This window comes from Elephas maximus, chromosome 19, assembly GCF_024166365.1.
Source record: "Elephas maximus indicus isolate mEleMax1 chromosome 19, mEleMax1 primary haplotype, whole genome shotgun sequence".
Classification (NCBI taxonomy): domain Eukaryota; kingdom Metazoa; phylum Chordata; class Mammalia; order Proboscidea; family Elephantidae; genus Elephas; species Elephas maximus.
Genome location: NC_064837.1, coordinates 31,272,640 through 31,298,598, shown reverse-complemented (window position 1 = coordinate 31,298,598; position 25,959 = coordinate 31,272,640). Strand labels below are relative to the sequence as shown.

The following is a 25,959-nucleotide window of genomic DNA, read 5'->3' as shown; positions in this document are numbered from 1 at the left end:
GCTGAATACTGGTTTTAATACTGAGTCAAGCATTTGGCCAAAATACATCTTTGGTGCATCTCCAATACCACATGTTAGGCCCTGGGGATACACTGGTGAATGAAATTCAATCCTGCTCCTCATGAGACTTACAGTTTAACGAACAAGGAAACAGGCAGTTAGTCATCTCTGCTTTGACATATTACAGGGAGCACTGGAGGCACGTAAGAGGCTACTTACCTCAGACTTGTGGGGTGGGGGACAGGGGGAGTTAGGAAAGGTTTTCCCGAGGAAGCGACGTCTAAATGGAGGTAAGAGTCACCTTGGCAAATGAAGCTTGGAGGTAACATGTTCAAAAGGCAGAATCGGATACTTCCATCTGGCTGGAGAATGGAGTGTAAGACAGGGCAGTGATGATAAAGAAATAGGATGAAGCTAGACTCTGAAGGGTCTTCTACAAAGAATGACCACATAATTTATTGTACAAACTGAGCCACTTTACAGAGTGAAAGGGAGTGATAGTAGTCGTCACGTAGGGACAACACGCGTCAACCAGGATTGTCCTGAGCAAATCATGACTATGGTCATTCTACTTGTAAGCTATGTCATGGTGCTTGACCTCCAGTGAAAGCATGGAGTGCTTATATTCTCTTTTTACCTTATACACTTTGCCTGAGTGACTTCATCCATTCCTCTGCCTTCACTTGCTCATTTCACAAATATTCGCTGAGGACACACTTCTGGGCACTGAAGTTACAAAGAAGAAAAGACACAGTTCCTGTCCTCAAAAAGCTCTGTCTAAGGAAGACACACATCCAAAGAAACAATTCTAATACAATTATACAATTTTAGCCCTGAACTCTCCACTGAGCTCCAGACTCATATATTTGTTATTTTCATTCAGATTGAAAAACACTGATCTAAAACAGAACTTTTCATTTCTTTTCTAAATCTGTTTTTCCTTCTGCTGGTCTCTCCCATCTCATAAATACTATTATCCACCCCAAAACTTAAGGCAAAAACCCAGAAAAATAATGCCTTAAATCAATGTTATTCCTCCTATTGTACATTTTAATTTCTACACATCTTTCTTAAGCACACTGATCAAATTGGGGCTTAGAATTCTAATGAAGGCCTACCATCCAGTTAAGAAGGGTAATTTCCAGTAGCTTGAATGCTACATTTTTAATGAACAGATCTCAGTACTATGTGGGGCTGTTTTTATTCTACAGTAGCACAACACTGATGACTCATCTTCAGTTTGTTGACAATCTTGACTTCCAGATTTGGATATATGCCCTAGTCAGTCTCAAAAAAGTTTCAGTTTAGGTGAGAAAGGCACGATGATATTCCCCAAGTATTTGACCCTATTTCCAATTTGTGGGGAAGGTAGGAGTGGTTGCAAACCTGTAGGTGAACTGGCTTCACTGATGAACTATCTGCGAGACAACTGCTGGGTAAAAGGACAGCTTATGCTGTACAGGGTGATTTTAATGCATTTACTGTCTGTTCTCCACACACAGCTGCCAGACTGATCCTTTTCAAACAAATCTGATCACTCCTTTGCTCTCAACCCTGCTACGGCATTCTATCACATCCCAATAAAATTCTAAATCTAACAATGGCTTAGCAAATGATACATGATTTGGCTCCTGGCTGTGTTTTCTACCTTCTTTTTCTTAATTTGCTGTGCTCCAGGCACACTGGTCTCCTTGCTGCTTCTCTAACAGGCCAAGCAAGTCCCCATCTCAGGGCCACTGCACCTGCTGCTTCTCTTCTCATAGAATAGTTTCCCTCCAAACATCCACATAGCTCCATCTCTCACTCAATGATTAGATTTCTGCTTATGTGCCCCTCCACTAAGAGGCCTTCCCTATCTACTCTACCTAAAAGAGCATCCTCAAATCATGCTCATTCACATTACCTGGCATTATCTATTATTTGGCAATACAGAATATATATCGCTTATTGTCAATCTTCCCCACTATGAGCTCATGAGGCAAGGACTTAGTTTTGTTCACTGTTGAATTCCCAGCATCTAGGACAGGGCCTCCTCATTAAATATTTGCTGAATGAATGAATAAGTAGATTTTCAGAATGTATCAGATTTAAAACTACCCTATAATTATTGACATGCTATGTAGAAAAATGTCTGAAAGGCAGTATACCAAAATATTAGCTGTTTATTGGTGGTGGTGGAAGCTGATTTTTACATCATTTGCGCTAATGTGAATTTTCTGATTTTTTTTACCATAAACTTGTATTACCTAGATACTAAATAACCAATAAAGAGGTAGCACAGGCAGAAAGTGTAAGTGAATTCTAAAAGAGGTCAGGCAAATTTCTGAAAGACAGACTTGAAAATTGATAAAACAGTACAATACTTAAAATAAACCAAGATTTGAATCCCCTTCCCCAACACTTCCTAGCAGTTATTTATATACTTGGAGCCTAAATTTCCTTACCTGGAAGATGAGGTAATAATAGTGCCTACCTCCTAAGGTTGTCTTTGACGATTAAATGAGACCATGTGTGTAACCTGTTTGTACAATGTCTGGCATGCAACAAGTACTCGACAAATGGTGGCTATTAAGATAATTATTATCAGTAGTAATAAGAGATGGTGGGACATACCTAGCCCTCAAGACTGACATCAGAGTGGACCACCACATCCTCTCATCATTGTGCCTCAATTTGGGTCTCTGAAGCCCCAAAACGGGATGATTCTTTCAAAAGAAGGCAATTTCGACGTTCCAGCCGCATCTGAATAAAACGTGCCCCGTTCACCCCTTCAATCAGTCTGGTTAATCCACGAGCGGCGCTCCAACGCCCAGACTTGAGAGGTGGCCACTCCTCGCCGTCCTTGGGCCCAGTCCCTTTAGCCTGTTTCCTCTGCTGTACAGCAGGGCGGAGGTTGGGGAGTGCGCTAGGGTAGGAATGTTAAAAACAAAATCAAAGCAGTACCGGTCCGGTCCACCTCGCTGCGCTGTGAGGAGGGTCAAATGGCACCACGCACGGGGAGCCTCTGGCGACAGGCAAAGCGCTACACAGGAATTAATGATTACTGGTCAGATTCAAAAGTCTGAAGAGCGGCGGCGCGGGCCGGCAAGGGAGCAGAGCCGGCGGTGGCAGTGGCGCGGCACCTGGCGGGGGCCACAAGGCCGGGGAAAGCAGAGGAGGGGGCTGTGGCCCCGAAGGAGGCGGCGGCGGGCGCGCAGCGCGCTCACGCCTGCACCGCCCAGGAGCGAGCACGCAAGCCGACGGGCGCGCGCACGGCCTGCGACTTTGCGGCGCGGAGGAGGGGGACGCGGCGAGGTGAGGCGCGAGGCTCCGCAGGGAGGACAGGCGGCAGGGCGCCAGTCTCCCTGGCGGGACGACGGGGAAGCGGGGACAACTAGGGAAGTAGGGGGAAGATGAGCGGGCTGGGGACCCTGGTGCCGAGAGAGACGCAGCGGGGGCGCGGGCGGTGCAGGGCCACGCCACGCGGTGGGGGAGGGCGACGTGGGGCGGAGCTTGACCCCGGCCCCGCCCCGCGCGTTTGGGTCGCGTCCCGCCCAGTGGGCGGCACCGTAGTGCCCCAGTCGCAGTTGTCTGGTCTTAACAGTGGGGTGCGTAACAGTAATCCCAGCTGTGTGTCATGCTCTTGGCCGACATTACCACATTGAGTCTTCACGTAGGTCTTCCAAGGTCGGTATTTTTGCTCCATTTTAGAGCTGAAGAGAACTGAGGCTCAGGTAAAATGACTAGTGCAAGGTGATACAACTAAGAAGGAACCAAGCTAGGATTTGAATCCTTGTTTGCAAAACTTCAAAGCTTGTGCCTTTACTCTGACCACCTGAATCCTGTGCCTCACAGTACCTTCTGTTCTTCCTCCTCGCAGTAACTTCTTTGAATTTGGCAAACGATAAATTTGGCACCCATTCTCTCAGGGATGTTAGTGTCAGAAATGTGGTCTCGTGAGAAAGGAGAGGTAACAAAAAGACTTTGCTTATTGCAGTACTGACAGAGAGAGTGCTGACAGCCGATGGCTTATCAGAGTGTGTTGTTCTACACATCCTTTACTTGACCATTTCTGGTAAGCACAGCTGAAATGACACCGAGATCACTACCTGTAAAGACACTGTGTAAGTAACAATCTTTCAGGCACTACTCCTCTTTTGAAAAAGGAACATGCTGTAGGGTTGTGAGGATTCAAAGAGATAATCCACATTCAGCAGTAAAAAAAAAAAACCTGTTGCTGTCGAGTTCATTCGGACTCATAGCGACCCTACAGGACAGAGTAGAACTGCCCAGTAGGCTTTCCTAGGAGTGGCTGGTGGATTCGAACTGCCGACCTTTTGGTTAGCAGCCACATCCTTAACCACTGTGCTACGCAGTTAAATCCATTTTCGGTAGAATCATTCTGAACTCACAGCACCCCCATGTGTGCCAGAGTAGAACTGTGCTACACAGGATTTTCAGTGGCTGATTTTTTGGTAGCAGGTCTCCAGGCCTTTCTTCCGAGGCACCTCTGTGTGGACTGGAACCTCTAACCTTTCAATTAGCAGACAAGCATGTTAACCATTTACACCACCCAGAGACTTGGGGAAAGCTCAATAAATGTTGGCTATTATTTTATTACTGAGTGCATAATACCCTTTGCTAAACTCATTTTTCTTCAAAGACCAACTTTTCCTAGGACTACAGCTGAAGGAGAACCCCCTAACCCCCAAAAAGAAAAGTTAATTGACAGCTATGTTATCTGAGTGTTGCCTACACTTGAAGATGAATTAATTCCCCATCCTAAAAATAACAGAGTAAAAGAAGTCACTCCATCCCTGATGGAGCAGAAGAAATGTGGGATGCAGACCTCAAATTCTGGTAAAAAGACCAGACTTAATGGTCTGACTGAGACTGGAGGGACCCCAGAGGACATGGCCCCTGGACTCTCTGTTTGCCCGAAACTAAAACCATTCTCAAAGCCAACTCTTCACAGATTAGACTGGAGTATAAGACATAAAATAATACTGGTGAGGAGCTCAACTAGGCACATGAGACTGTGGGCAGCTCCTGTCTGGAGGCGAGATGAGAAGGCAGAGAGGAACAGGAGCTGGTTGAATGGACACAGGAAATAGAGTGGTGAAAAGGAGTGTGCTGTCACATTGTAGGGTGAACAACTAGTGTCATATAACAAAGTGTGTGTAATTTTTTGTATGAGAAACTGACTTGAATTGTAAACTTTGACTTAAAGCACAATTTAAAAGAAAGTCACTCCTGGGGGTCAAAAGACACAGGTTAACCTATTGTAGAACCAACATTTGTCCATTCCTTATGCATTTATTGGGTTTCTTCTATGTGCTTGACATGGTGCTTGGTACTTTAAGTCATACAAATTTACATTGGATGTTGTCCATGATTTCATTTAATCCAGAAGTGGAAAGAATACGCATCCAGGAGTTAATTGCCACACAAAATAGAATGTGAAAAGTACCAGAAAAGAGATAGCTCAAAAGCTGAATGTAGAAGAGGCATGTTGGAGTCATTGAGTCATCTAGGGTAAAATGTGCTTTCGTTTCTCCCTTCAAAGAAGGTACTTTTTATGCATTGAACATACTTATTGATAGAGTAGATGACTGAATAAATGAATTTTGTATTAGGATTCCTTGGTTTCTAGTAAATGTACTCATTCAAATTAAAGCTTTATTGGGAAGATAGAGGATTGAGAGAAGAGCTGAACCATTGGGCCGGTCTGGGGATCTCAACAGCTAGAAGTCATGGACCAAATTCTTTGACTAGTGAATGACTGAATTTCAGTTCCCTTTTGTCCTGTATGTCTTACTTTAGGTTCAGATTTCATTAAGATCTGCTTGCAATAGCTTATTTGGGGGTAGGGGATGGAGTTCTGTGATTGCCAGCTCATCCAGAACTATATGAAATGTGGGAGGGTCACTTCCCCAAAGGAAAGAAGGCTAAAGGGAAAAGTGATGCTAGACAGACAAAAAAAATAGCTGTTCATCATAAATATGTAGGGATAGTATGGCCCAGGCTCTGTGCTGTATCATTTATATGAATTATGATATTTGGTTATGATAGTTAATTCTCACAGCAACTCTAGGATGTAGATAATATACCCCATTTCATAGGAAAAGGAAGTAGGCTTATAGAGATTACTTTGTTCAGCATTATAAAGCCAGGACACAGAGCTGAGTACCTTGCACTATCCTCTTTATCTTGTCCTTTTGAATTATTTCCTGATCCATGTGCCATGTTTGTTTGTTCATAGGGGCTCCTCAAGCTTTGGTGTATGTGTTGGCCAGTTCTGAAATCTCCTTGAAGATCAAAGGAGCAGTCTTTGACAATTAGGGAATGGACCGTTTGGGTTCCTTTAGCAGTAAGTACAGTGGAAACAAGTCCCATGTGAAACTGAAGTGGAAGCTGATCAAGGAAGAGAAATAAACACTTTGAAGTTAAACAATAAAGTCCTGTGAATCTGATCCTGAAGAAATTATAATAGTATCAAATCAACCAATACTTACCAATTGCCCACTGAATGCATTACATAAAGCCTATCACTCTGGCTTGTATAAGAAAACTAAGCTGTGGATTTCTCTTTAAAACCATTAGTATCTTTCAGGTGTCTTGATTTAAGAAAGAACATCAGTGATAGGATAGAGGAAATGCCTCCTTTGTAGGTAGAATATGTGGTTTAAGAGTAAACAGTAATATAATAAAAAATATGCACAGAATTATGGTGCATGTGTGAAATAAATTCAGGTAACCCCAACTATGGAAAAAAAATTATACTGTTGTTTGATTCTGAAGGTATGAGATTTGACAAAACTAGAAATCGCATTGCTAGATGTTTAGTAGAGTCCCAAAGAAAAGACTCAAAAAGGTACTTTTTGGGTATTGTTGCCTCTTCAGCAGTCTTTTAAAGGACCTCTAATTTATTCTCAGGGAGTTCCTGAGTGGTGCAGACAGTTAAGCGCTTGACTACTAGCCAAAAGATTGGCAGTTTGAACCCGCTCAGCGGCTCCTCAGGAGACAGGCCTGGTGATTTGCTTCCAAAAGGTCACAGCCTTGAAAACCCTATAGAGCAGTTCTCTGCACACATAGGGTCACTCTGAGTTGGAATCAACTTGACAGCAACTAACAATTTATTCTCAAGGAGCTTGGGTGGCACAAGTGATTTTCACTTTTCCAGCTAACCTAAAGGTTTGCAGGTCAAACCTAGCCATTGGCTCCTGAGAAGAAAGGCCTGATGAACTACTTTGTAAAGATTATAGCCAGGAAAACCCTGTGGAGCAGTTCTGTTTACTCTGTAACACACGGGATCGCTTGAGTCAGGGATAAATCCACAGCAGGGAACAATTTACTCTCAGCCACACTCAAGTTTTGGGATATTTATATAGGTTTAGGCTGGAATGAAGTCTTCAGGTACAGTTAGTTCAGCCCTCTCATTTTATACCATATGGATAAGGAACCTAAGCAAATTACCCCAATGCTGGGAATTTAAACCAAAACACCCCTTTTTTTTTTTTTTTTAATAATCTTAAAACTTTTTATTTGGAAATAATTTCAAACCTCACAGGAAAGTTTGAAGAACGGTACACAGAATACCCATGTACCTTTTACTCCGTTTGCTTTATTATTTGTGTTCTCTATCGATCTATGGAGAGACACGGATACATACAGATAGATAGGCAAACATACCATATTGTTTTTCTGAACCGTTTGAAGGTAAGTGGCATATATCCTGGCCCTTTACCTATAAGTACTTTTGTGTTTATTTCCTAAGAATAGGGGTTTTTTTTGTTGTATAACTTCAGGATTGTTATCAACTTTAATAAATTTAACAGTAATAAAATACTTTTATCTCATTTACCATCTTTTTTCCAGTTTTTTCAATTGACTTGATTATGCTCTTTATGACATTTTTCCTTCCAGTACAGAATCCAGTCAGGGGTTAGATCTTGCATTTAGTTTCAATCTCTCTTGAGCCTCCTTTAAACTGAAACATTTTCACAGCCTTCCCTAGTCTTTTGTGACATTGACACTTTTGAAGAATATATCCCTTCCCCCTTTTTTACTACAAATTTCTCATTTCGAGTTTGTCCAATCTCACTCTTCCTCTACCCCGCCCCACCCCACCCCCCATTTAGATATCAGACTTTCACTTTCTGGTTTATCTGTCCTTTATTTCTTTTTGTAAAGTTAAGCAGACATATATATGCTTTCTTATTTTCTCACTGAAAAGATAGTGTACTATATACTGTCCATTGCATTGTTTTTTCCGTTTAATAGTATCTCCTGGAAAGCACTCCATATTAGTTTATAGAGATCATTCTCATTTTTGTTGTACAGTTGCTTAGTACTCCATTGTGTGACTGTGCCAAAAGTTATTCAGCTGATTTCCAATGCTCGGACATTTAAGTTGTATTTTGCAATTGCAAATGATGCTCTACTGTGTAACTTTGGGTATATGTGTTTTTGGGTTGTTGGAGATGTATAAAAAAAACTAAAACCAAACCCACTGCTGTCGAGTCGATTCCGACTCATAGCGACCCTTTAAGACGGGGTAGAACTGCCTCATAGAGTTTCCACAGAGCACCTCGTGGATTTGAACTGCTGACCTTTTAGTTAGTAGCTGTAGCTCTTCACTACACCACCAGGGTTTCCTGGAGATGTGTATTCAGGGTAAATTCCTAGAAATGGGATTGCTGGATCAAAAGATAAATACATAGGTAGTTTTGTTTAGCTACTGCTAAGGGTTTGTGCCATTTTGCATTCCCACCAGCAATATATGAGAGTGCTTGTTTCCCCATGGCATCACTACGAAACTGGTGGGTGAGAAATATCTCAGTGTAGTTTCAATTTCTATTTCTGTTATGAGTGAAGCTGAATATCTGTTCATATGGTTAAGGACCATTATTAGTTTTGTGTGTGTGTGTGTGTGTGTGTGTGTTACCTCTGTATGTCATTTGTGATGGGAATTTTGATCTTTTTCACCCTCTCAATTTTTAAAAAATTCTTTGCATGTTAGGGGTTTTAGCCCTTACTTTGCTTATGGTGTTTTTTACTTCCTTGTTTCTTCCATTCTCTTCAGCTACTCTACATTCAAGAGCAAGTTTCAGAGTCTCTTCTGACATCCATTTTGGTCTTTTCTGTCTTCCCTGTCTTTTAATGACATTTTGTTTTCTTCATTTATGTCTTTGATGTCATCCCACAACTTGTCTGGTCTTCAGTCATTAGTTTTCAGTGCATCAAATCTGTCCTTGAGATGGTCTGTGAATTCAAGTGGGATATACACAAGGCCACGCTTGGCTCTCATGGACTTGTTTTAATCTTCTTCAGCTTCAACTTGCACACGAGCAACTGATGGTCTGTTCCACAGTCAGCCCCTGGCCTTGTCCTGACTAATGACATTGAGCTTCTCGGTCTCTCATTCCACAGATGTAGTCGATTTGATTCCTGTGTATTTCATCTGGTGAGGTTCATGTGTATAGTCACTGTTTATGTTGTGGAAAAAAGGTATTTCCATTGAATAGGTCTTTGGTCTTGCAAAATTCTATCATGCTATCTCTGGTGTCATTTTTTATCTCTGGTGTCATTTCTATCAGCGAGGCCGTGTATTCCAACTACTGATCCCTCTTTGTTTCCAACAGTCGCATTCTGATCATGGGTAATAATTAATGCATCTTGATTGCATGTTTGATCGATTTCAGACAGCAGAAGTTGGTGAAAATCTTTGTAATTTCTTCATCTTCTTCATCAGTAGTTGGTGCATAAATTTGAATACCTGTATTAACTGGTCTTCCTCATAAGCATATGGATATTTTCCTGTCACTGGCAGTGTTGTACTTCAGGATAGATATTGAAAAGTTCTTTTTGACAATGAATGGGACGCCATTCCTCTTCAATTTGTCCTTCCTGGCATAATAGACCTTGATTGTCTGATTTAAAATGGCCAGTACCACCCCATTTCAGCTCACTAATGCCTAGGATATCTATCTTTAAGCATTCCATTTCATTTTTGACAACTTCCAGTTTTCTTAGATTCATACTTCATACATTCCATGTTCCGACTATTAATGGATGTTTGCAGCTGTTTCTTCTCATTTTGAGTCATGAGAAATTATGAAGTAAAAGACCTGAACAGAAGATTTCAAAGAGCAACTCCAGAAGAGTGAAGTATTATAATGAAATGTACAAAGACCTGGAGTGAGAAAACCAAAAGGGAAGAACGTGTTTGGCATTTCCCCAGCTAAAGAAAAAATTCAGGCCTCAAGTTGCAATATTGAAGGAGTCTGTGGGCAAGTTATTGAATGACGCAGGAAGCATCAAAAGAAGATGGAAGGAGTACATAGTCACTGTACCAAAAAGAATTGGTTGATGTTCAGCCGTTTCAGGAGGTAATGTTGGAAGACAGCTACCTGGTCAGCTGATTGGAAGAGATCCATATTTGTGCCGGTTCCAAAGAAAGCTAACCCAGCAGAATGTGGAAATTATTGAACAATGTCATTAACATCAGACACAAGTAAAATTTTGCTGAAGATAATTCAAAAACAATTGTAGCAGTACATTGACAGGGAACTGCCAGAAATTGAAGCCAGATTCAGAAGAGGACATGGAACAAGGGATATTATTGCTGATGTCAGATGGATCTTGGCTGAAAGCAGAGAATACCAGAAAGATGTTTACCTGTGTCCATTGACTATGCAGAGGCATTCGACTATGTGGATCGTACAGATTATGGATAACAATGTGAAGAACGGGAATTCCAGAACCCTTAATTTTGCTCGTGTGGAACCTGTATATAAACCAAGAGGCAGTCTCTCGAACAGAACGAGGGGATACTGCATAGGTTAAAATCTGAAAAGGTGTGCATCAGGGTTGTACGTTTAGCCACACTTACTGAATCTGTATGCTGAGCAGATAATCCGAGAAGCTGAACTGTATGAAGAAGAACAAGGCATCAGGATTGTAGGAAGACCCGTTAACCACCTGCAATATACAGATGACACAGCCTTGCTTGCTGAAAGTGAAGAGGACTTGAAGTACTTATTGATGAAGATCAAAGACTACAACCTTCAGTATGGATTATACCTCAACATAAGGAGAACAAAAGTCCTCACTACTGGACCTGTTAAGTAAAAGGTGATAAATGGAGAAAATATTGGAAATTGTCAAGGGTGTCATTTTACTTGGATCCACAATCAATGTCTTTGGAAGTAGCAGTCAGGAAATCAAACGATGTCTTGCATTGGGCAAATCTGCTGCAAAAGACCTCTTTAAAGTGTTAAAAAGCAAAGATGTCACTTTGAGGACTAAGGTGCACCTGACCCAAACCATGGTATTTTCAGCCACCTCATATGTATGTGAAAGCTGTACAGTGATTAGGGAAGACTGAAGAAGAACTGATGTCTTTGAATGATGGTGTTGGCGAAGAATATTGAATATACCATGGACTGCCAGAAGAATGAACACATTTTTCTTGTAAGAAGTATAACCAGAATGCTCCTTAGAAGGGAGGATGGCAAGACTTTCTCCCATGTACTTTGGATGTCTTATCAGGAGGGTCCAGTCCCCAGAGAAGGACATCATGCTTGGTAAAGTAGAGGGTCAGCAAAAAAAGAGGTAGACCCTCAACGAGATGGATTGACACAGTGGCTACAATACTGGGCTCAAACATAGCAATAATTGTGAGGATGGTGCAGGACCAGGCAGTGTTTCATTCTGTTGTACATAGGGTTGCTATGAGTCGGAATTGATTGAATGGCACCTAACAACAACAACATGGTGTTTTTTGGCCAAGACAGGGTTTTTTATTTGTTTTGTTTTTGTTAATGTAGTCAAATTTATTAATATTTTATTGTATCTGGATTTTGAATGATGGGTAAAAAAAAAAAAAGAAAAAGCCTTTCCATACTCCTAGGTGATGGAGAAGTTCTGGAATACTTTTTTGAAGGGGAGTGTGTATCAAAAACCTCAGAAAACCTCCTGTATGCTCGACGATTCTGTTTCCAGGAAAATATATATCCTGAAGAACAAATACGAAATGTTGTACGACCAAGAATGTTGTCTCTAGCGTTCTTTAAAATCAGAAACAACATAATGTCCACCAGTGGGGGACTGGTTAGATTAGTTCTCAATCTTATCAGAACCAGTAATTTCTTTTTATAATATTTTTAAAGACTTTTAATATTGTGTAATGAGATATATAGATAATATAACATACAGTTAATATACGAATATGTAATAATATGTAAAACTGTGTGTGTGATTTCAAAAACATAAACATGCTCTGACTATGATACAAAGCAGAAGTAAACAGGACGTAACTTCTAATAAAATAATGCGATTTATAATCAAATAACATGTATTTCAATATATTAGGCGTGGCTACAGTAGAAGACATAATGACTTAAGTAGTCAGATGCTTGCACCCATTTGTCCAATCACTGTTTGAGTCTTACAGAACAAATGCAGAATGATTCGGATGTGTTGTATTAGTGACTCAGGAATACCACAAGTTTGGGTAACTCCTGGTAAAGTTCTGAAAAAAAACCATACAGTCTCCTCTAGAATTGTTATACATCCAATTGCCTTCCTAGAAGAGTCTATTTATAGTAAAACTGTCAAAAATATTTTACATTCTATTGTAGTTAGGTTCTAGGCTCATGTAATTATGAACAGGTTTTTCACCTACTTGAATATCTAGTGGAACATAATGAAAGTTGTGCAGGACGCGGACCAACTCTGTTTTATAGGACTGTCTTGAGCATTGCAAGGTTTCTAGCCTACCTGGTCGCTGCCTGCTAAATGCCAGGTAGCTCTTCTCAATCATTGTAGCAGCTAAAAAGCACCTCGCATTTCCAAAAATGCCTTCCTAGGGGGCAGTACCACCTCTGTTGAGAACCACCAGGTTAGATAATTGATACCAAACTAAACCAAACCCATTGCTGTTGAGTCGATTCCAACTCATAGCAACCTGTAGGACAGAGAACTGTCCCATAGGGTATCTGAGGAACAGGTGGTGGATTCGAACTGCTGACCTTTTAGTTAGCAGCTGAGCTCTTAACCATTGTACCATCAGAGCTAGCTAGCCATGTAATACTACTCATCCATTAAAAAGAATGAACAAGATCTGTACTGTCATGAAAAGATGACCACAATATATCGTCACATGAAAAAAACGGGCTACAAAACACGTGATTCCTACTCATAGCAACCCTATATGACAGAATAGAACTGCCCAGTAGGGTTTCCTAGGAGCAGATCACCAGGTCTTTTCTCCCACAGAGTGGCTGGTGGGTTTGAACTGCTGACCTTTCAGTTAGCAGCTGAGTGTTTAACCATTGCACCACCAGAGGTCCTTACAAAACATATATAATACCCCACTTTTGTTTAATACGCAAGCACACGCACAGAAGAGGGGCTGTAAGAATATCAAAACGTTAACGGTGAACATTTCAGGGTAGTGGGTTATGGACAATTTATACTTTATACCTTTATGTCTAAAATTTTAGCAACTATAAATATGGGCTGCTTTTATAAAATAATTGCTTTTGGACCTGAGAGGTTAAAAGCTCTTTACTAAAATGTGGTGTGTTCGTGTAGTAGAATATTATTCAGCCATAAAAAGGAATGAAAAACTGATACATGCTACAATGTTGATGAATCTGGAGAACATTAAGCTAAGTGAAAGAAGTCAGATATAAATGGTCATGTACTGTATTATTTCATTTATATGAACTATCCAGAATAGTTAACCCATAGAGACAGAAAGCAGATTGGTGGTTTGCCAGAGGCTGAAGGAGGGCATAGTGGATAGTGACTGCTTAATAGGTGCAGTGTCTTGGGGGTGATGGAAATGTTTTGGAACTAAACAGAGGTGATGGTTGCACAACACTGTAAATGTCCTAAATACCACTGAGTTGTGTACTTTAGAATGATTAATTTTATGTTTTGTGGATTTTACCTTAATTTAAAAAAAAGACTCTGATTTGTGGCTGATGCTGTTTTTGAGAAGTTTGAGGAAAGAAAAGCAAACTTAAGTCAGTGAAATAACAGGAAGAGGGTAATTTGGTAAAAATTGGCGTCTAGCGATTAAATATTAAATAATTTTCATTCTTCTGTGTCACAATTTAAAATGAGAGAAGTGGGCAGCTACTGCCAGGAGTAGTACATACATTTCTCACCCCTGTCAGTTTCCTCCAGGTCTTCATTTAGAAGCAACAAAAAATAGTACTCCCCACTTGAGGAGAAAAAGATGCCTTGAAGAGTGTTTCTTGAACTTTAGGGAGGAAAATGCTGTTACAGAATGTGAGAACTGTTGCCTCAGGCTGAACAAATAAAATCCCTTTATCTACCTTCAAAGCCTTTGTTTTCTTAGACGCCTGCCATTGATCACAGAGAATGATTTACTAAATTGCCCTGATTCCACCAGAGAAGCAGAGTTTGGGGCACCAGGGACGCACATATCTGCATCTTTTGGCTTTAGAGAGTTTGGATTGTACTCCTTGCCTTACTATTTTAGAGACATAATACTGTCATTGGAAACCGGAGGAAGGTCTACTATGTTCTGTGTTTAGCATGGAAAAAAGGGAGGGAGAGACTTTGCTGAGTGTAAATCCCAACTCAGATATAAAATATAAACTGATATATTCCAAGACAGTGTACTGATTACTTGGATGCCCTCTCCTAGATTCAACGATTGCTAGCGTTTTGTCAGATTTGCTTTATCTGTCTGTGTGTTGTGTAGGTGTGTATCCTTTTTTTCCCTCTGACCTGAACCATTGAAAAATAAGTTGCTGGCATCATGACAGTTCTAGTTAAAGATTGTGTTTGTAAATTTCTGCAGGGGCCATTCTAACTTAAACGCTGTTTAAAGTAGTCTACTTGACTGTAGGAAGGCACAAAATTGCCCTGAAGTAAAAAGTAGCATTTGTTTTTTTCTTACTTGGATTGAGGTCACCTTGTCTCCATGAGCTTTTCAGCAGAACTCACTACCTGTGTAGTTTGCAGATTTTCACCTTCTTGCACTTAAAATGATCATACCATGTTTTGAAGCTAGTATATTTGTTTTTCCTTTGCTCTAGATGATCCCTCTGATAAGCCACCTTGCCGAGGCTGCTCCTCCTACCTCATGGAGCCTTATATCAAGTGTGCTGAATGTGGGCCACCTCCTTTTTTTCTCTGCTTGCAGGTAACTCACTAAGGAGAGGCTTGCCTAGTTTTATGGATATAGTAAATTCAGAGATTATTATTGATTGCTCAGGAGAGCCATACCTTATTAAGTCTGTTCCTTCCAGTCAACCCTCCACCACATGGTTTACCAGTGACAAGTTAGAGAACAGAGCAGGTGGATGAGACAAAATGTTGAATAGTCCACATCTGTCTATCAATTTAGTGCTTAACACTTTTTTTTGCCAGTGGGTCTAAAGTATTGTGACTGCAGGAAACAGCTGAAGGACTGTTTCTCCTGATAGCATCTGTGTCACTCTTTATTGTCCCAAAGAGTGATATCTGGGCAGGTGACAAACAAGGGAACAAACCATGTTGTGGATATGATAATGCTAATTATAAGTGCTTACTCTGTGCCAGGCACTATTCTCTGTATTTTACATGAATTAACGGTTATGATCCTCACTACAAACCCTATGAGGTAAATATTATTATCTCAATTTTATAGATGAAGAAACTCCGGCAAGGAGAGGTTGAGTCACTTGCCCAAGATCAAGCAACAAATACTATATTCCATCAGATCCAAGATGCCATTGATTATTTCAGAAACTTTAAAATGTGTAAAAGTGGCTGAGGGAAATGATAATGTGCCTCAATTGTAAGACGAATCCTGATTTCAAAGTTTTAAAATACGAAAATAAAGCATGCCTTAGAATTGCTGAGGTAGGGCAAGTATAGAATAGGGATTCAAATGTAGGCAGTCTAATTCCAGGGCTCCTGCTCTTGTCAAAGGAGGAGTTGTCCTAGAAAAAGTTTTTTTTTTTTTCATGTTGCTTTTTTCTCTTTGAGGGCCACTAAAAAGCTGCAGTCATGAATATAGTATCCTGTTGCAGCTGTAGACAAGATTAAATGAATTCCTCATCACCAGAGTAGAACACCCAGAAATCATCTATCCTGTTAGAAAGCATTTCAAAAAGTAGCCTATTGGTAACTTAATTTCCTTTTTGTTTTGCAGTGTTTTACTCGAGGATTTGAGTACAAGAAACATCAAAGTGATCATACTTATGAAATAATGGTAATGATGAAGTTGCATGGAATTTCCATTCATTTTTCAGTTACTGTACTGGGAATGTATCTTTGTTCCATCTCTAAGTATCTTTTTTTTTCCTCTTCTGAATTTGGTTGTCATTACCCAAGCAGTTTTTTTTTTTTTTTAGAGTTTTGTGGCTCTACTCATGTATTTAAGTCCAAAAATAGTTTTATATATACTCAGATTTTTGTTTAAAATTTTGAAGTAATTTATATGAAATACTTTTTGACATTTACTGATATGAAGAGGGTATGCTACTTTTTAGGCTTGTTGATACACATACAGCAAATATATTGTTACTCTGTTTTGGCTCATAGTATTTGTATGTTGTTCATATGAGCAGTGTGGTGAAGCTTATGTCTAGTCCATCCCCCTGCCTTGGGAAATTAGTTACCTCTTGAGAGTTAAACTATAAAATGAACACATAGCAAATGAGATAATTAGTACATAAAATCACTTTTACAAAGCAGACTGATTTTTAGTCCACAATAAGACTTGGCTGTAATTTGAGTGATTGTGTTGCCACCTTTATAAAAAAAAAAGCTGAGAGGCAGGTGTTGGTAGTATTCCTTCTGAGCTCTGGCTTGGGGAGTGGGTACAGTTATAAGCCAAAGTGAGTATCTCATCTGCTTGAAGATATATATACCTTTATTGAGATAGTTTTGTCAGTTATCAGAGCGTATTAAGCATATAGCTAAACCTCCTAGTTCACCAAGCAGTTTTCTGACATTTGATTTCCCACAGTTTTTCTTACAGAAAAGTCTGCTGGCAGGTATCTGCTTGACAATAATAATCTCACATTATAGATTAATCATTTGGTGCTGTGGTAGTTTTCTATTGCTACTGCTATACCAAATTACCAAAAATTAAGTGGCTTAATTTACACAAACAGATACATGCACAATGGGTCCACTGCAGCACTGTTTACAATAGCAAAAAGTGGAAGCAACCAAGGTGCCCATCAACAAATGAATGGATAAATAAATTATGGTATATTCACAAAGTGGAATACTATGCATCGATAAAGAACAATGATGAATCTGTGAAACATTTGTAACATAGAGGAACCTGGAAGATGTTATGCTGAGTGAAATTAGTTGTAGAAGAAGAAACACGAGACCACCGTTATAAGAACTCAAGAAGTAGTTTAAACAGAGAAGAAAATATTCTTTGATGGTTACAAGAGTGGGGAGGGAGGAAGGGAGGGGGGTATTCACTAATTAGATAGTAGGCAAGAACTATTTTAGGTGAAGGAAAAGACAACATACAGTACAGGACAGGTCAGCATAACTGGACTAAACCAAAAGCAAAGAAGTTTCCTGAATAAGCCAAACACTTCGAAGTCCAGTGTAGCAGGGGCGGGAGTTTGGGGACCATGGTTTCAGGGGACATCTAGGTCAATTGGGACAATAAAACCTATTAAGAAAGCATTCTGCATCCCACTTTGGAGCGTGGCGTCTGGAGTCTTAAACGCTAGCAAGCAGCCATCTAAGATGCATCAATTGGTCTCAACCCACCTAGAGCAAAGGAAAATGAAAAATACCAAAGACACAAGGTAATTATGAGCCAAGAGACAGAAAGGGCCACATAAATCAGGGACTACGTCAGCCTGAGAGCAGAAGAGCTAGATGGTGCCCGGCTGCACCCAGTGACTTCCCTGACAGAGAACACAACAGAGAATCCCTGAAGGAGCGGGAGAGCAGTGGGTTGCAGACCCCAGATTCTCATAAAAAGACCAGACTGAGACTAGAGGGACCCCAGAGGTCATGGTCCCCAGACCTTCTGTTAGTCCAAGACAGGAACCATCCCCAAAGCCAACTCTTCAGACAGGGTTTGGCCTGGACTATAAGATAGAAAGTGATTCTAGTGAGGATTGAGGTTCTTAGATCAAGTAGACACATGAGACTATGTGGGCAGCTCTTGTCTGGAGGAGAAATGAGAAGGCAGAGGGGGACAGAAGCTGGCTGAATGGGCACGGAACTACAGGGTGGAGAGAAGGAATGTGCTCTCTCATTAGGGGAAGAGCAACTAGGAGCATATAGCAAGGTGTATATAAACTTATGTATGAGGGACTGACCTGATTTGTAAACTTTCAATTAAAGCATAATAAAAAAAAAATTAAGTGGCTTAAAACACATTTGTATCTCACAGTTCTGTAGAAGATTGGTAGGCCTGGCTGGTTTGCTCTAGGTCCCACAAGGCTGAAATCAAGGTGTTGGCAGGCCTTAGGCTCTTATCTGGAGGCACTGGGGAGAATCTACTTTCAGGCTCATTCAGGTTTTTGGCAGAATTCAGTTCCATGCAGTTGTTGGACTGAAGTCTGTTTCCTCACTGGCTGTCGGCTGGGAGTCGTTGTCACATTCCAGAGGCCGCCCACATTCCCTGACTCCTCTGTCCCTTTCCCCATCTTCAAAGCAAGCAACAACGGGAAATCCTCCTCACACACACAATCTCCTGCCTCTTCTTCTGCTGAACCTGACTCTTCTGCTGTTCTCTTTTACTTTGAAAGGCTCCTGTGATTACATTGGACCCACCTGGATGATCCATTATACTCTCCCTATTTTAAGATCACTTGTTTAGTAACTTTGATTCCATCGGCAGAGTCCCTTTACAGCAGTATCTAGTTAGTGTTTGATTGAATAGCCAGGAATTCTGGCTACCACAGCAATGTATCTACTTCAGTTTCTTAAAAATCCTTTTAGAAAGGGCTGCTCAGCATCTCTGAATGTGATCATTTTTGAAGTCTTGTTAAGGTGGGTTTCTAGGCGTGTAGTGCTGAGAGTCAAATCTTGGACCATAATGAATTAAAGAAATGTTGTATAGTAGAGTTCTTGGCAGCCAGCTGGCTAGCCTTCCCATACCTCTAGACACCTTGCATCTTTTAATTAGTAAACTTCACTAATTACAAGACCTAATATAATTCTTTTTTCTTTTTATCAATTGTAAAATCAGTGAAGAGTTGGGGTAGTATGGTCAAAGTAGGCTTTAAGTTCATTTCACCAAGGTTATTAGATCTTTAGAAAGCTAATTTAGTCATCCCATTTCACAGAAGAATGCCTAGAACCATGAGGCAAATTTATTCATTTTCATTGTGAAAATAATCCTTCAAGGGGTAATTTAATATAGCTTGGGTAGGTTGTTGAGTCACGCTTATCCACTGTAAGAAAGCTGACCATGAGCTCTCTTTAGCTATTCTGAGCACCATGTCTTCTGCATAGTGCTGAAGGCACTGACTAAGTTTCCCTCCAGGTCCACGTAATTCTTCTGAGTACATCATCCTTTTCTCACATATCCAACACTCAAACAAACACATTTTAGAATTCTATACTTTGGGGAGCTTTTGAGGGTTAATTATACTCCTTCGCTTTTTTTTTTTTTTTGCCTGTCTTATCTATTCCCAGTGAATCTTTCCTTCTAGAGTGATGACCAAGTTTGTCTTTCTGTACATGAAGGCACTAAAAGCTTGAGTTTTTGCATATGAAGCCTCAGATAACTTTAAACGGTTTTTAGTACTTTTGTCATCTCACAGTGCTATATTTTTGGGAGTTACTCATGCTGTGGTGGGTGGTGCATTAATCAAGATTTCTGAGTCCTATGCCTATTTTTGTCTTGTTTAATTCTTAGAACCTTGAACAAGTCAAGGCAGCTCCTTCTGCCACACCCTCTATACCAGTGGTTCTTAAGCTTTAGTGCGTAAGAATCACCTGGGGGCGCGTTAAAATGTAGATTCCTAAGCCCTGCTCTTAGAGATTCTGATTCAGTAGGGCAGGAGTTTGGTCCAGGAGTTGAAGAACATTGATTCACCTTTTTAAAAAACTGCCTTATGCCTTTTTTGGGGGAGGGGGTGGAGGTGTAGAAAGTTCTTGTTTATTTCACAGTAAAGTTGATGAGGGCTAATGATTTAATGATTATTTAATGTTCTAAAATATAATTTGGGGAATAACATGGGCTCTTCAACTAGTATGTGAGTTGTCATATTTATGGTTGTATAGTACATGGCCCTGGGTGGCACAAATAGTTAAGTGCTGGACTACTAACTGACATCTGGGCTTGCCCAGGTTTTAGCAATTATGAATAAAAATGCTATGAACTTTTTTTGTATAGGCTTTTTGTGGATATATCTTCATTTTTCTCAGAAAAATACCTAAGAGTGGAATTGCTGGGTTCAGAGTAAATGATTGCTTAACTGTAAGGAATTGTTAAAAAGTTTCCCAAAGTGGTTGTATCGTTTTGCACTTCTACCAGCGATGTTTGAGAGTTCTACAAACTTCTTTATATTCTTAACCAACATTTGGTATTGTTGGTCTCATTCATTTTAGCTATTCTAGTGGGTATGTGGAAACCCTGGTGCTGTAGTGGTTAAGTGCTATGGCTGCTAACCGAAGAGTCGGCAGTTCAAATCTGCCAGGCGCTCCTCGGAAACTCTATGGGCAGTTCTACCGTGTCCCATAGGGTCGCTGTGAGTCGGAATCGACTCAGTGGCACTGGGTTTGGTTTTGGTAGTGGGTATATAGTGGTATCATAAATATATATATTTTTTTCCTTTTTGCAGTTCTAATTAGGATAGAAATAAGGTCTGTACATTGCACTTAGTTGCCTCTTAAATATATTCTGTGTTCTCCCTCCATCTCTGTCTCTGTCTGTGTCTTTCGTTTCTTATAGTTTATTTGGCTTTTAAGAAGCCGGATTGTTTATCTTACAGCTGTGACTACAGTTCAGATTTTGCTGATTATGTTCCTCTGTCTTCTGTGTTTCCTGAAAATTGGTTACATTTAGAGGTTACATTCAGGTTTGCTATACTCATTTATGATCATTGCTTAAATCTATTAATCATTGTGGGCTGCAGATGTTCCGTTTTTGCTTAGTAGGAATCTTCTATAAGTTGGCTCCTGCCTCCTTTTGACATGACCCTTGTATTATTTGCTTTCTGCTATACAAGATGCTTCAGACTTGTTTTGTTTTCCTGACCCTGACCTGGAATCAACCTTTTCTTTAAGGGGCCCTGGTTCCTCTTAGTAGAAAATGGTACTCAGAGACTGTGAACTGGGCACTAGAAGTACTCATTGCTACTGGGTTAGTCATTGTTTCTAGAATTGTTTCTGGACATTTTCAGTGGTTAGGGTGAGAAATTTTTTTGTTAAGATAAAATGCATCATGAGTTCATACTAGTACTTTCAATTCAAATACAGAACTATAAGTTTTGTTTAATAATCTTACAACTCTTACACCTGTATCTTTTTTCGAACTAAAATCCCACTTAGCAATGATGACAACATAATCACTTGTTTGCTTTAACATGTTCAGATACAATAATCTCAGAATGACCACACCAACACTACTGAAAACAGTTTTTTGGTTTTTTTTGGGGGGGGGGGTCAGTTCTTTTTTGTTCACAAGGTATATTCTACTAGGGATATATAGTCAAATTAATGTGTCTTAAAGTAACTTGAAATAGTTCCTTTCTGTGTGATTTTGCCTTCATATTGATTCACAGGTTTATTTGTTACATTTTGCTTTTGATTCTTAGGGATTGTGTTTTTAAAATTTTATGTTACTTTATAATTATGTACAATACTTATATGTTTTCTAAGTCAAATCTATAAAATGAGGAATGTTCAGAAAGATCTAGCTTCTATCCTTGTCTTTTTCACCATTCCCTCACATCCCTATAAGCAACTGGTTTTTTTTTTAGGTGTATAATGTTTTCTTCCATTAGAGAAGATATAAACATACACACACACTCCTATTTGCTTTTCCCTCTTAGCTAAATGGGAACATGCTGTAATATTTATCTTTGTACTAAGTTAAAAAAAATAATATTTCTTCATGAGATGCATGGCGTTTAGGAGTGATAGTATTTATTGGAGACCCTTGCAGCTAATGGTGAAAATAGGGATGCAGAAGGTAGACAGCTAGTAAGGATGTACGTTAGGTACCTCTCAACACAACAAGAAAGACAGTCATTAAAAAATAAACTAGTACTACAGTTGGGTTCCTCGGTTCCATTTCTTTCTCTGTTCTTAGGCAAAACTTTTTTCTCCTTAGACCTCAGATTTTCCTGTTCTTGATCCCAGCTGGACTGCTCAAGAAGAAATGGCCCTTTTAGAAGCTGTCATGGACTGTGGCTTTGGAAATTGGTGAGAGCTTGGTGCTTAGGGTTATTCTGCGCTAGTGGGCTCAAGAAGGAAGCCCCTGTTGAAGGGTAAAGGGAAGAGCCTTGAAGAGAGGAATTTGGGAGCCATATGTTTCTTTCTTACTGATCCATGATTTAAAGCAAGTCCTCTTCGCCTGTGCACATTCTTTTCTAGGGCTGCAGTGCCCCACAGGGATGTGGGATGCCTAGTGGTCTATGACTGAGCATCTCTAAAAGGTCACTCTGGGTGTATCAACATCGGAAAGGCTGAGTGTTCCTTTCTGAATATAGGGGAAGTTTAGACTTATCAAATGTGCTTTTATATGATTTTTTATTGGCTGTAGATGCTCTAATCATTTAAGAGTCAGACTTGAGGTAGAATCTTACCTGAGATTTAAGTTTCATAGATTTCCTATTAGCATTTTTTGTCATTAACTTTCAAACACCTGCCTGAGTCCAAGGTTGGCAAATTGACCAGTTCTCAAAGCTATTGCCCTAGGAGGCAACACCACTTAAAAATACCATTTTTACCATTTGGAAACAATTCCACACTGATGATTTCATTTCACACTAATACCTAACTAGATAGTGGAAGCATTCGTGAATATATTTTGTTCATGAACAATCTGAAGCTTAGGGAGTTAAAATTGTTTGTTATGATCACATAGCTTATTACTGAAGGGCTCTTAACTAGATCCTCCCTGTCCTGATTTCCTAGTGTATGTAATTTTTCCTTATATTAATCAGAATATATTATGTTATTTCTCTTATGCTGAGGGCCCTGAAGAAGACCTGAGTTCCATTCACGTTTTGCTTGTATTCATTCATTTAGCATTTATTAAACGTAAAATATTGTGTACTACGGAAAATACCAGAGAAAGTAGAAAAAATGAAGAGCTTGCTAGTTATCTTTGGCCTGGTTTTTATTTTTTGCTTCACATTCTTTCTAACTCTCCAAAATGGGCTAGTCCTCCCTGCCCCTCTTTCCTCATAGTCAACTGCATAAAAGACTATTTATTGCCTCTCTACTCAAATTGGGTAAGGCACTAAGCGGGGTAGTGAGGGGGGCTATAGCTAAGAATTAAGACATGGATCCAGCTCTCAAGAAGTTTATAGTCTATTAGGGGAATCAAAATATATATACAAATGGTTGAAGTAAACAAAGCAGAGCATAGTTACACCTTAGGAGAAAGATAAGTAGAATACTGTGGAAGAGAGAGGCTGAGGCAGGGACCTTGAGAGATATGATCTCTACCTCTTCATCATCTGGGCTAGGAGTCAGGGATCTTGAGTATAAATTCTGACTTTGTCACTTACTACCTTTGTATTCTAGAACAAGTTTCTTAACTTTTTGGGGCATCATTTTTGCTGCTAAATTGAGAGAGTAATAATATCCACACCACAGAGTTAATACTAGGATTAACTTAAATTTATGTTGTGAAGGTTTCTAGTTCAGAGTCTGGCAATACTGGAAGCTGTAGTAAAGAAATGTTTGTTCATGTGAAATGTTTTGTAAACTATAAAACACTGCAAATATAAAACTATATGTGTATTTTTAATTTCTGAAGTGGTTTAAATATTTATAGCAATTCTTTCCTTATAGACTAGCTCACAGAGAAATTTAAAATTTTTTAGTGATTTTTCTTTCTTTTGGTTGAATAGAGAACTTTTTAGATATAATTTCTATATCTTAGAATAACAAGATTTGGAATGTCAGATTATACTTACACTAGGCTTATATTTGTCTCATTGTTTTACTGATACCTTCTTGATATCATTCTGGAGGTATCAAACTCCAGATGTTACATGGAAAGAACAAACCTTGCTTTTAGCATTACGCATAAATGAAAGCTCTGTTTCCTTCTTTCTTTTTCCCATTCCTTCTCTAGGCAAGATGTAGCCAATCAGATGTGTACCAAGACCAAGGAGGAGTGTGAAAAGCACTATATGAAGCATTTCATCAATAACCCCTTGTTTGCTTCTACCTTGCTGAACCTGAAGCAAGCAGAGGCAAAAACTGCTGACACAGCCATTCCATTTCACTGTAAGAGCCTCCTTTATTTTGGTTTGGGATACTTAGTTCATCCTTAGGCCCTGTTTCCGTAGTAGATAAATAGTGGTTTGATGTCTTAGACAGCTAAAAAGCTAGTGGAAGATAGGAGAAGTTGGCATGACAGTTGTTGAGTGTCAGGTCCATAACATGGCAGGGTGGGAATGTATCCCAGGGATCAGAGATCTATACTGGATAAAGGGTGCCTGGAGCCAGTTTGTAGCTGTACCCACTCTGAGTCCCTTAAGCATATCAGTTAACTTTAACGCTTGCTTCTGCAAGTGAAGATGTCCAGAAAGGGCCGACCTTCTCATGCTGTTGTAAGTATGAGTCTTTTTGCAATTCCTTCAGAGAGTTAGTGATCATAGATATTAGTTACTTAAGAGAACCCAGTATTTGATTAATTATTATTAATCACACCGCATTTGATTAATTATTATTAATCACCCCACTGTTAAGTCCAAGAAGCAGTCTCTTATTGTTGTTCATTTGGTTGTGGCAGTGATGGCGAACTTTTTTTTTGCCTAATGTCATGTAGCTGAGGGATCCATGGAACTTTTAATAAAACACAATAAAAAACATGATGAATTATAAATGGACATCTTTCCTGAGTGGCTCCCAGAGCATAAGTAACGAGATGTGAATGTTTTCTCTTCCCTTCTCCCTTTCCTCATAGTTACTAGAAATAGTTTTATAGCTGTCTAACTTGGAGTCTCATGAGACCCCTTATTTGCATAGCACTTTGGGTGTTGGTCTGTACTTTTTTCCCACACCCATTAGACCCTTTGGTCCTCAGAGCAATCCAGTGAGACGGGCAGAGCAAGTGTTCTCCTCATTTTATCCATGAGGAAACTGAGGTTCAGAAGGTTAAATAATTTGCCCAAGGTGAGGGGACTAGTGGATGCTAAACTTGGGACTCTTTTTTTTTTGTTGTTGCCTTTCCGTTGGATAAGATTTGTAAACTGAAATTGTTCCTACGGGGGTAAAAGAGCTGAAGTAGACAGGGTAGTAAATAGTTTGGTTCTATAATATTAAAAGAAAAGGTCCTTGGCTTCCTTTCATGTTGTTGTTATTGTTGGGTGCTGTCAAGCTGATTCTGACTCATAATGACCCCATGTGACAGAGTAGAACTGCCCTATAGGATTTTCTTGACTGTAATTTTTACTAAACAGATCGACACGTCTTTTGCCCATGGAGCTACTTGATTTGTTCAAATTGCTAGCCTTTCCATTAGCAGCTGAGTGCTTAACTGTTGCACTACCAGGGCTCCTTTCTTTCATGTTAAGAAAGCAGAAATCAGAGTTAAGGCCCCCATATGTATTTAGAGGATTCCGTAAGTCTTATTTTCCTTTTTAAGAAATCAGTCTGTATTTCCATTATACCTTACTATCTCTTTTCACTTTTCCCTTTATAAAAACCTTTTGAATTTTATTAATTCTCTTGGAAACATTCTGACTCCAAACAAAAGTACTTCAGGGTGTGGATGAAGGCTATCTCTGTGTCACTTTTTCATACTAATATTCAGTAGCTAAGAAAAACTTT

At 39.7% G+C, this 25,959-nt stretch overlaps 2 protein-coding genes across 9 annotated transcripts in view; one reads left to right on the top strand and one right to left on the bottom strand.

Annotated features, from left to right (window-relative positions):
• ACACA (acetyl-CoA carboxylase alpha) overlaps positions 1–3,172 on the bottom strand; it is a 321,203-nt gene extending 318,031 nt beyond the window's left edge. The window contains exons 1-2 of one of the 2 annotated variants that reach the window (XM_049859442.1): positions 2,614–3,172; positions 638–726 (exon numbers count right to left, since the gene is read on the bottom strand). In XM_049859442.1, coding sequence (XP_049715399.1) covers positions 638–669 — 32 coding nt within the window. In that variant the 5' untranslated portion in view covers positions 670–726; positions 2,614–3,172. The remainder of the gene's footprint in view (positions 1–637; positions 727–2,613) is intronic. The other variant, XM_049859441.1, reaches the window with a different exon arrangement.
• A 69-nt stretch (positions 3,173–3,241) lies between these two features.
• Positions 3,242–25,959, top strand: part of TADA2A (transcriptional adaptor 2A) — a 55,869-nt gene continuing 33,151 nt past the window's right edge. For 2 of the 7 annotated variants that reach the window (XM_049859462.1, XM_049859457.1), the window contains exons 1-6: positions 3,242–3,294; positions 6,242–6,349; positions 15,060–15,166; positions 16,160–16,219; positions 22,280–22,371; positions 24,257–24,411. In XM_049859462.1, coding sequence (XP_049715419.1) covers positions 6,325–6,349; positions 15,060–15,166; positions 16,160–16,219; positions 22,280–22,371; positions 24,257–24,411 — 439 coding nt within the window. In that variant the 5' untranslated portion in view covers positions 3,242–3,294; positions 6,242–6,324. Of the gene's footprint in view, positions 3,295–3,414; positions 4,104–5,389; positions 5,515–6,241; positions 6,350–15,059; positions 15,167–16,159; positions 16,220–22,279; positions 22,372–24,256; positions 24,412–25,959 lie in introns of those variants that run through there. The other 5 variants (XM_049859460.1, XM_049859461.1, XM_049859459.1 and 2 more) reach the window with 5 other exon arrangements.